Source organism: Haemaphysalis longicornis, unplaced genomic scaffold (assembly GCF_048455015.1).
Source record: "Haemaphysalis longicornis isolate Haplotype H1 unplaced genomic scaffold, Haemaphysalis longicornis Haplotype H1 scaffold_5, whole genome shotgun sequence".
Lineage (NCBI taxonomy): Eukaryota > Metazoa > Arthropoda > Arachnida > Ixodida > Ixodidae > Haemaphysalis > Haemaphysalis longicornis.
In genome coordinates, this window is record NW_027526385.1 from 42,932,320 (window position 1) to 42,944,392 (window position 12,073).

Sequence of the window (12,073 nt, forward strand, 5' to 3'; positions counted from 1 at the left end):
CTGCATCATTGTGGAAACGCAGGGCGTTACACGGTTCTCAATTTTCCGTAATTTTTTAAATATTTTTCCTATTTGTTTAGCTTTTCAAAATTTCGTTTGACCAATTATCTCCATTTACGCTATTATAACGATTAGACGTGTAACTTCCGCGAAATCTTCATTATTGTGGGAATGCAGGGCGTTACAATTATCGCCCTCTTCGTTGCTTTTTAATATTTTTGTTATTTTGAAGTTTTTCAAAATTTCGTGCGACGCTACTAGTATAGCCCAGTTATAGCGAACCCGGTTTTAACGAAACAGCGGCTATAACGAACAAATCTTCGTTTGCGTTACCATTTGTATACATAGATTTTGTATCCAGATATAGCGAAAAGCGGATATAACGAACATATTTCAGTTTCCCGATGTGTTCATTATAAGCGGGATCGAATGCATAACGATTACAGGTGAAACATCTAGAAAAATACGCAGGACAAACGCTAGGCGGTATAGCGACTCTGGGGTCAAGCTCAAATCGTAACGGGTCCGCCACCAAGATGAAGCAAGAAAATCCAAGCTCCTCGAAGCCCGATGAAATAAAACGTTGATCGCGGCCTCACCCGGCGCTCCTTTGAACAGAGCGCCGCATGACGTCACCAGCGACGTCGCCCGCCGGGTGTGACGTCACGCTTCCGGAAACGACAGAGGGCCGAGTGGAGCTTCAGAACCCTCGGCGCCGTCGCGCGGGGCGGCCGACTTACAAGCGCGTTGTAGCGCATCGCGACGAACACCGAAGAGCAGCTGCTGGCAAGTGCAGCGCTCTGTGTGCCGGCGTCCTGTGGTGCAGTGCGAGTGATTTCAGCGTCGCGACGGCTGAACAGGACGCAGCCGAGAGGGACCCGGACGCAGCCGCCGCCTCCCCGCCACGGCAGCGACGTTTCCACAGAGCTGACCGCCGCCAAGCCAGCCTGTGCGTGAGGTGAGTGCGAGGGGGCTTCCCCGCACGACACTGCTACCGTCCGTTCGAGAAGAAGTGCGTCAGCACAGGGAACAAACTCCGGCGTCTCAACCGAGGCCGTGAGAACGGGGGTTTGTAGGCGCTGGTGGCCGTGCCAGTCTCGAGTTGTCGATTAACCCGAGCCCGTAGCGCCGCTGAAGGCAAAAGCCCCTGCTTAAGGGGTTGGGTCAGTCGATTGCTGAGTTGCCGGTGAGTTGTTCACATTTCAGTCGAACCGTGTTCGAAAGCTCGGCTATGAATTGTTTTTGAGCTTCTTTGCCGGTCTTCCGATCATTCGAGGTGTTTGCATCATGACAGCGAACGTGTTACACACACCGCACGAAACCCGTGACATGTCGCTGTGGAGAACAAAATCAGTAGGTGGGGCTTTTACGCGCGACGTCGTGCAATCCCTCCTGAATGGCTGTACGTACGACTTCGTTAGTTTTCTAAATATGTGCAGTCAACAGCGACCTAAAGCGTACCACCCTACACCAGCCTCCCGAAATACTGTGTATAACCGAAGTAAATTTAGTGATTGCCTTGAAATAGTAAGAATCAGTGCCCTATGACGATAACCGCTTCAGACCTCTATCCGACTCCCGCTAAAAAAAATAGAGCATAAAAATTTAATAAATAAAGGAATTCCCTTTCAAAAGCTAGCATATGTAATATAGTAAAAGAAATCCCGCACGAACGGGAATTTCAACCCATAGATTCAGTACAGATGTGAGATGCCAGGACACCATAAAAGACTGTTCTCTTTGTTGTCGATCCTAGACATTGCGTAGCAATGGATACAGAAACAAAAGGAAAAAATCGCAGTTACAGCCTGCCACCATACAGACAAGGAAACAGAGAGAGAGAGAGCACGTAAGTTTGATGCAAACGGTGATGTTAGCCGAAGCGTTGCGTTGCATGCACTCCAGATGAAAAGAAAAATAATGAAACGAAGCGAAAAGATTTCCATAACCGATGTGTGGTCGTGCGTATAGCCATTGGTAGAACGGTACACAACGTTGTGCGTATAGCATTAGTCAAATCGGCATTCCTTCGTTTACAGCAGAAAAATTTGAAGCGTGCCGCCTTGGAACCGTCTATGGTTGGTCGTACGCTATTTTGCCTCCTCTTGGAGACGCTTGGCATTAGGGGCGTAACATATAACATAACATCTTAGGCGCGAAACGCGTGAAAATTGTGGTAATGTATCGTGTTTATTAACTACGTGGTAGTACCGAAAGTTAGCGAGAAAGCTCTGCGTAAGTTTGAAATACTGCAGGAACCAAAATTATCCTCACTGAATGTCTACGCAATACATACTTATTGCGTTCAGTCAACGTCTATGTGAATACTACAGGAGATACAAAATGTTTCGCGTATACGCCTCATGGTGGTTTGGACTACCATCCCGCAAGTTGCAGAGGTCGTCTACACGCCTGTGGGGCCTCGCATATGAATCTATTGTATACGTCTATGCTTGTTTTTAAATAAGGTAGTACACCCACGTTTCTTTGTCTTGTCTGCGAGAATTCGGGACGAGGATACATCCTCCAACCAGCATGCACTGCTCTCCATTTCGGACCTTTGCCGTTGCCCAAACAGTCTACACAGGAAAAAAAAGAGAGCTGTAAAAGGTCAAGCGGCTCTCGCTGTTAGAAAAGGCAGGTGGTTTAACGCAGGAAGAAAATGAGCAGCAGCTATTAAGGGAGGCCAAGGGGAACAGCAGAAACCGGAGGCAGAACACGACCCGCAACGCCGAAAAACTGTTTTACCTTTAAGCGGTATCTTCCCAAGGCACCGCAAACGTTGGGGTTTCTCTAGAAAGATACTGCGTGGGTAGAGTGGCAGTTAGTTTGCGTGCATTTCTGTCATATGCTCGTTTCTGACAAGCCGCTTATGCTCAGATGTAAGTACTCCCGAAAAGCGCGCTTTCTCGCAGGTTTAGTAATTACAAGGTAGAGCACTCTTTACAGGAGCTTTTTAAACGATTTGCGTCTTGCAGTTTGTCGTGTTGATAAGAATGACACTAAAAAGAAAAATAAAACGGTACAGAAAGCCGTACGACCATGCTCCAGCGTCTTGGATAAAGTTCTAGAGCTGGCGTTACTAGTGCTTTGAACCTTGCTAATCAGACGCTTAAGAATGTTTGGTCTTCGTTTGGTGTTACGAATGGTGTAAGCTTCACCCTGGCTCCAGCGCTGTCTTTTCTTCGCCGTTTTGCTTTTAAAGACCATAGTCTTTCTTGGACCACTCGGAAATTCGGTCTGTCTGTCTGCCTGTCCGTCTGCTTGTCCCTCGATTCTGCCATCTGGCTAAAAGATGAGAGAATTCCTGAACAAGGTTTTTATAAGCATAACCTTTCCAAACCACTAAATCTGAAAACATGTACTTAACAACATTACATCAATACATTACCATACAACTTGAACTCCCAGTGTTCCTGTAATTAAAGACAAATGTCTACTTTTTTATAGTTGCGAAGGCAAATATAAAATACGCGTTGAAAACAGTATTTTCACCTAAAAATATAAAAACAGCACCGAACGAGCCCCCATGACGGCGTACACCTCATGAGTACACCTCATGACGGAGTTCCAAGTTCAACAGTAACAGAAGTAGCCAGTAGATGGCGCATGAGCAGTGGAACGCGCGAGAATTGAATGGGCTTTCGGAAACCTCCACCGTGTTTATCTGGGGAGGAGCCAGACTGGAGGGGAAGAGCGTCAGAGGTAGGCGGGAAATAGAAGAGAGGCATTTACGTGGAAGGAGCGGGAGAAGACTATCGTCTTTTGACGACATTTGCAGCTACGTAAGCAGATATGCGGCCAGTTGTCTTTTCTTCAGTTTTGCCACACTTTATTTGTTGCCTTCGGTCATTATATGATACATTTTATTTTTTGTTTTGCGACACCCAATAAATGTTCTCTTTACTATGTCAGATTACGTTAGCGAGAGGGAACTGGTGGAAGGCGTGCCTGACAAAAAGAAAGTGCAACCTGACGACGTAGAGATACCATTATAAAAAGCGTTTCCTAAACCACTTCCTTGTAAGGTAGCATTTATGGCACAGAAGACATTTTGCAGAAACGTTAATGAGTAAAGTTTGATTGATTTGATTGATTGATTGTAGGGTTTAACGCGCCGACGCAACGCAGGTGATGAGGCGCGCCGTAGTGGAGGGCTCCGGATTAATTTTGACCACCTGGGGATCTTTAACGTGCGCCGAAATCTCGTACACACGGGCGTTTTTGCTTTTCGCCTCCATCAGAAAAATGAGTAAAGTTTAGCATTTCGAGTGTAACTAGTTGGTCTCAAGCCGTATTAACACCAAGATTTCACTCATGCCATATCCGTCACGGAAATGACGCCATTAGAAAGAAACAGTTGGGGTGGCCTTATCCCCAGCAGTAACCCACGCTTGGCCTGCCCGTGATCACGCACCGTTTGCGGACACCTGTCCCTTTTGTACGGTCTTTGCGTCCGAAGCCGACACGAGCCACCTTCTATGGACCTGCCCTGCCCTGCAAACCTCTCGCCGGCCACACCTCTGGGGCACAGGGCTCCATCCTGGGAGACCCCCCAATCTACAGCGGTGGATATGGGGCCCTCAGTACCGGTCTCTGCTGACGTTTCTGCGTGAAACAAATGTGACGTCGTATATATAACTGTTAGGCCGTACGGCAAACTATCGCAAAAAAAAAGCGGCCTGTAACGGGTGCACCCCTGCAGACAGGGTCTTCTTGCGAGGAAGCAACCTTTAATACTAAAAGTACGTTATACATAGGGTTGTTCGTTTTCGGGTTTTATGTTTTAACACGAAGGTGTTTTATGCCGATTCACAAAGATTTCACTGGTGTCATATCCGTCAGAGAAATGAAGCCAGTACACCTTTGCCGAAGCAACCCGCCAGCAAGACGTCGCTCGCCAAGCACACCCACAAGACAGCCGCCGACCCACAAATCATGCTCAGCTGCAGATTTCATTGCACATTTCACTTTCGCCTTTTACCGATTTTTGTGACAAAGTAATGAATCACAGTTTTTAGCATTTTGCGCTACACATGGGTTAAGTCCCGGTCATCTCCATTAACGTAAACCCTAAGAAGGAGCGAAGCATGAAGGGTGTAAGTGTATTCAGAGATTATAAGCCTCTCGCTTGCCACACGGTGCGCGCTGACGTGCGCGACATCCCGATTACGAAGACGGAGGGGAAATGAAATTCGAAACAAAGAACTGGGAATTTTAAAGTGAAAGCGAATACGGAGCGAAATAGAAGCTAGCAAGCAAGCGCGAACAAAAAACGAGTGTCCAGGAGTGTTCTTTCTGTACGCGTTTTTTGCCATGGAGATGAAATGTTCTAGCGCGAGGCGTTGGAAAACGAGTGTCCCGGTGTTTTAGTACCGTGACCACACAGAATACGAAGACGAACGACGACGACGACATCAGACGCCGACAGCCCGAGCCGCTAAGGTGCTTCGTCCCTAAAACGGGATGAAGATATAAAAAAAGAAACGGAACTCGAAGTGCAAGGAGTTTGGACGCCGAAAATACATTCTTTTATCAGTCGACTAAGCGGTCAATATCAGTAACCCGCGAAGATTTTAAGCGAAAACTCAAGGAAAGTAAATGGGGCGAACGAAATACTTCATTTAGAATGAGCCGCCTGAGTAAATCCGTCATACCCCATTAACTCGGGGCGTAGAGGCGGATCTTCCAGCGAGAAAGCTGTAAGGCTATATCCGCAATAATCCTTAATACGAGAAGCAAAAAAAAGACGGAAGCAAGGGAAGTAAAACTGTAAAGTAGATATTGAAACACGGCCGCTGTACCATTTTTCAGGCTTGCTAGGCAAGCTAACGCAAACACGAGGCTTCCAAAAATACTTTATCGACTGCACATCTCGGTGCCAACCACTTTCTGTTCCTGTGTGGGCAACCGAGAAAAAATATATCTGCGCTAATGCCTTTAAGCAACAAATGTGGTCGTTAACATAACGCAACTCGTTTGATGTGGTGTTAACGGTGTTAACTGATGCGGCAGGTTTACGTATTCTAGTTGCAAGGAAGCCTTGCGCAAATGTAATGTGTGATACGTATTTACAAGTATTGCATATGTATTGTATAATACTTAAGAAATGGATTGGTCATTGGTCAGCAGGAGTGCATTAATCAGCGACAGTCATTGGTGAGCACTCAACTCATTGGCATTAGTTATGTTGGACCTTTAAAAATTCGAACTGGAGTGGATGTTGCTTGTACAATTTTAACCTATGGCGTCACTATTAAATTTCAAATTGTATAACAGTTTCATTCAAAAAATGTCGTACCTCTTCACCCGAGACGGGTATCATTTGTATTTGTCTTGCGTTTTGTGGACTGAAACGTTTAGAAGGAGAAATTATTTTTTGTTGTGCAACGTATATTTTATTCATACCTTGTGATTACCGCTTTCGTAGACACTTTACAAGCCGAATCACAGCTCAATGGGAAAAAACTTACCCCATCGATTTTGTCGGCTTGGAAAGGGCTTAATAAGATAAATTTAAAATAAATTAAAGCGTAATGTGGCTCACCAGATAATTTTTAAGGGCCATTGTTCTCTATTCTTTGTTTGCTTTCAAATTTTCACATATGAACTTACGGTAAATGAAGTACAAAATTGCAATCTAATGGACATTTTCATTAGACGCATCGATACTTTTAAAAACAATGAGTTTTATTCCGGTCGGAAGTGGTGGCAGTAAATTCTCGTTTTTTTTTTTTTTTGCGTAGACAAAACAGATGAATAAACAGCGCGTTTTTTGGACAACAGAAATGCTTTTAACCAGTAAAGGGGCTCTGCAACACTGCCGATAAAAGCTTTCACTCTTTAATTCGCGTCTGGAAGCATTGCGAAAGCTACGGTTATCGCCAGCCCGCTGGAACACTGCGAAATTTGCTCTTCGCAGCAGATGTGCCTTCACTTTCTTCTTTGCTTTTGTTGCATATGATAAGTTGCTATCAAATGCGTGTATTGTTTCTACTGAGACAAAGCCGGGCAATAACCGTTATACCGCTGTAATGACGTAATTAGAGCAATCGAAAAAAGCCAAGGCCAGGAAAGAGAGAAAATTTTCTTGAGCAAGTTTCGAAGTTATTTTATGGGCATAGAACATTAATTTTCGGCTGAGGTACTTTGTGACCCCTTACTCTAAGTACTGAGTGTGTTTGTTTACTACGTTCTAAAAGTATTTGGGATATAAATAAGCCGAAAACTGCTTTGCAGGGTCAAGAATGTGGCAAACTGGTATGTTACTCTACGCTATTCAATAGCAGCGTGTATACTGGTACCACGGTAGGCACAAAAAAATCGCAAAACTTAAAACGACCTCCGCAGTGAGTTCTTTCTAATTGCTTGGGTGTATTCCACTACACGTGGTTTCGCTTTCAACACGACGTAGCCTATCACGATGAATTAAAGCAGTCAGCAGCGGTAGCGTCTCTAGGATCCCGAATAGAATGGTTGTTTCGGCCTCCCCTCTCGCTTTATACGTTCAGTCTTGTACAGGTCATTAATATGACATTGTAACATGTGACAGCGTGCTCAGGAGGCAATGAGAAATGATTCAAACACTGCAACAGGCCCGGATTCGACCCGCACGTGGCATTCCCGAAAGTATGTCTAGACACGCATCCCGGTAGAATGAAAAGCTTGATGATTTAGTGCTAATTTATTACGAGATGACAGGACAGAAGACAAAGGACATAGTGACTGTGACATCATGCGGCTAGGTTTCCCCTTGTAAAATGGGTTAGGCTGGCCAAGGCCTGTGGGAAAGGGACGAAAACAATTCGGCTACCTTCACCGTTGAGATGCAAAGACTGAGGAAACAGCAAAGTTGGTGGTCTACTAGGTTTTACTTGGCTTTTTTTGTGGTGTGCCCCTTTATTGAGAGAAAGATTGCCAAAAAGCGAAGCCTTCTTCATGCAAACTGAGCTACATCAAAGTTCACAATACACATTCCTAAAGATTGAAAATTCGAACTGCCGAAGTCCGGAACCAAAGTCCGAAACCAAAGTCCGATTTAACTCAACCGAAGTCCAAAGCCAACGCCCGCGCTATATACCCAAAGAAAAAGCTGTGAGTCCTGAATGCGATGATATCGCAATCGGATAGACGACGGTTTCATAACGCAAGGAACTCAGTTTCAAGTCTGACCGTGGGAAGCGTTGTTATTCTTGAGGCGTGGGTTCCAGCTCGTGAGTTCCTTGCCTCCTCGATACTTTTCTTAACACTTCTTGGCCTAGCATTTCTTCCCTCTCCACTTCACTGAGCGGCATTTTCGTTTAACGATCCGCACGGACAGAAGAAAGCTTAAACAGCTTCGCTGTTAAAAATTTTACAGCTCTTGCGCTATCGCGAAGAACAGCGAAGGCGGGCCTGCATTGAGCTATGGATGGTAACTTAGTATATTGTCTGAATGGGGGCACATAACGTCCATAAAATGTTTCTAAATTATTTCTTATGTACTTTTTCATCGGGGTAGTTTTGATAAAGCAACAGTTGCAGCTATTTTTGTGAGTTTACAATCTTCAAAGACGGCCATGTATTCAAAGCAGACGAGAATGCCGCAACGTTTACAACTTGACTCTGAACTAACTAAGTAAATTGATTGATTGTAGGGTTTAACGCGCCGACGCAACCCAGGCGATGAGGCGCGCCGTAGTGGAGGGCTCCGGATTAATTTTGACCACCTGGGGATCTTTATCGTGCGCCGAAATCTCGTACACACGGGCGTTTTTGCTTTTCGCCTCCATCAGAAAAGCGGCCGCCGCGGCCGGGAATCGAACCCGCGACCTCGTGCTCAGCAGCGCAACGCCTTAGACACTGAGCCACCGCGGCGGGTGTCTAAGCAAATGAAACTGGCGTTATAATGGAGTCGCCTCGCCATCCAGTTTCAGTGTAATTTTTTCCACAATACATACATTACATTGAGAGCTTTGCTGCTGTTCATTTTTCTGCTGTTCTTTTCGCTGTCAAAATACGGGGCAGAAACCCCGTCAAGTTGCTTCTTAGCAGCTCTTGGTTTCTTCCCTTATTATTATTTCAACATTGTACGAGATTGCAATGCTGGATAAATGAACTGTCCATTTTTCTGCTGTTCTTTTCGCTGTCAAAATACGGGGCAGAAACCCTGTCAAGTTGCTTCTTAGCAGCTTTTGGTGTCTGCCCTTATTATTATTTCAACATTGTATGAGATTGCAATGCTGGATAAATGAACTTTGAGCTACAGACGCACTCTGTTTTGGTCAGTACCTAGCGCAAGGCAGTTTCGCTTTAATGAATAATTAAGTTGCTAGACCATTATAATGTTTACCTTAACCAAGGAAAATCCCCATATGGCCTGTTCCAGAAGTGATTATACAAGTTTTTTTTAATGCAGCCATCTGTGGCTCTCAATGGACTTTTCATTTAGAAATTTTAATGCCACAAAATCAGATCCACCTATTCTATCAAAGTAGGTGGACACACTTCATTTCCTTTACCATCGGGGCAGCTCCCCTATCCCCCCTTCCCACGGTATTTTCGATACTGTGAGGTGGGCCGGAGTGACCAAAAACGAAAATAACTAACTCTTTCTGTCAACAATTATTTACTACTGACAATTGTTATTGTGTGGATAAACTGCCCACCGACCGCAGGCGGCTTTGGTGTTAGTTAATTTTACCACACAGACCGGCCATTTTGCAATTTCAGGGCGGAAGAGGGGTCGCACTACAGTATATTACTCTGGGACCCCATTCTGTATTAACTACATTCCATTGGTGTACTCTACTGAGGCAACAATAAAGTTCCATGCTCCTTCATGCAAAAACATGAACAGAGCAATGAGAAGGTTAAGTAGAGTAGGACGTCAACTCGACGTCCTTGTATTTTAAATTAGTGTAAATTTGTTGCTTTAGCTTATTAATTTTGCTTTAGGGGGGTTTGTAACTGGGCTAGTTGGTTCATTGCATGAAGTTGAACAGCGCAGGGACGGGACAGCGCCCGTGATTGTCGCCTCTGCTTTTAGTCCCGTCCCTGCGCTGTTCAACTTCATGTAATTTTGCTTGTTTTCCTTTAATTTTTTCCTTTTCAATGTATTTACTTTCCTTTTTTTTTTCCTTTCCGCCGATATGAAATCTGTCGTACGCCCCTGTCCCAACCTCTGGCCACTTCGGAGTCCCCCGCACGTACGACCCCGTGCGGAGTCGTTCCCTCTGGCCCGGTCTATATCCACTCGTGCGATGTTACGTAACTGCATGCGACTTGTGTTGGCGGGGAAAAGCACTGCCCACGTTTCCTTTACCTCACTAATCGAGACTACCCTTGAACTTTCTTTCTGTGTTACTCTGGACTTAGTGGACTCTTTTCGTTTTTTTAAGTCCGGAAACAAGACAGCGGCCGTTGCGATGGACTATGCGCCGTGCTTCGCAATCACCTCCGCCTTGGCTGCTTGTTATGCGACCTATGTTGCAAAGAATATATGCATTGTTGTAATTCTGCCCGTTGGAGCTTCCCGCTAATTACTCACGGACTGCGGCCGATACTTCTTGTTCAATGTTATTGATTAGCTCCTTCGCTCCCGCTCAACTCAGCACAAATTTCCCACAGCTTACCATCCGCGAATGGTACGCATTCACCGAAAGGCTACTACAACCACTATCAACTGGAAACTTAGGACCACGCCCCCCCCCCCCCCCCTTAGTCTCTACTGACCACTGGGATTGGGCCGCTGCTATCTGCTACATTGTCTCCGCCTAAATTGCCATTCTTCCCGCCACGACACCTCTGGTTTTTCTTTTTCCTTTTACGCACTTCAAAGCTGTGAGCCTGGTTTGATTCTTGACACGTGACTACCATGCTCTGCCCCCTTATCGACCGTGTACACTCTCAACGCAACCCCCAGGTCCTATTAAGCAAGGCAGGTTACCGCGACAAACTTAACGCACCGCAAGCCCTCCAGGAGACTCGCAGCGGTCCGTGCAACTGGCTGGTCCCTCTTACAAAAAATACTGAGGTTGATTCCTCTGTCATAGGGATCGGTAAAACACGACAGTGAAATGTGCATCGAAATCTCCACCTGAGCATGATTTGGGGGTCGGCGGCTGTCTTGTGGGTGTGCTTGGCGAGCGACGTCCTGCTGGCGGGTCGCTTCGGCAAAGGTGCACTCGCGTCATTTCCGTGACGGATATGACGTCAGTGAGATCTTGATGTATCGCGGCACAAAATACTTTTGTGTTACACTATAAAACCCGAAAACGAACAACCCAAAGTACAACGTCCTCATTAGTACTAAAGGTTGCTTCCCCGCAAGAAGACCCCGTGTGCAGCGGTGCACCCTTTACAGGCCGCTTGCTTCGTTGTCATGGCGTCACTTCCGTGACGGATATGCCGTCAGCGAAATATTCGTGTATCCAGAAGTAAAACACTTTCGTGTCAAAACTAATCAGACTTAACTCTTGTAAGCGTAGTTATCACGAGTTACTGTATGGTTTGTTTCAGCCGGTCGCTTGCGCTGTAGCGCCCACACAGACGGCCCAGCCGGTGCGGCATCTATGGCAATACTGAGGGACCAAGCGCCGGCAAAGTAGCCCTTAAATCCTCGCCTAGTCACGTGGTACCGCAGCAACCATGTTCCGAGTGAACGCAGCTGCAACGCCTCTCCGCAGAGAATCACGTGAAGCGACATCACTCCTGCCAGACTTGCGCTCCGGCTGCTCAAGGTCAATGTGACGCGATGATTAATCTCGAGACAAGGCGTACTTAAAGCTTTCGCTTTATTAAAACTTTTTTTTCCCGACGCCGGCTCTTGCTGTTTCCTGCGTCGGGTGACGGACGTCACACATAAATTTATCCCCGCCGTCTTTCCACCTTCAGCGGGTAAGCCGCTTGTAAGCGCTGCGCATGTGTACCGCCTCAAGCAATACTACACCTTGGATAGCCCTGGGACGGCGCTTTACATCAAGGCGTTTGGTTTACGATCAAATAAGTCGGCGTACTTAAGTATTTATCGTTACAAGGGTTCTGCTTACTTCAGTGACTGTTTCAGAAGACTTGCTTAGAAGTGAAAGGCATA

General features: G+C 46.0%; 1 protein-coding gene across 1 annotated transcript in view; it reads left to right on the forward strand.

Annotated features, from left to right (window-relative positions):
- The first annotated feature begins 626 nt into the window (after positions 1–626).
- The window catches only part of LOC144139657 (uncharacterized), a 164,973-nt gene continuing 153,526 nt past the window's right edge, over positions 627–12,073 (forward strand). Inside the window, exon 1 of the mRNA XM_077671950.1 lies at positions 627–958. Within this exon, the coding sequence (XP_077528076.1) occupies positions 627–958 (332 nt within the window). The remainder of the gene's footprint in view (positions 959–12,073) is intronic.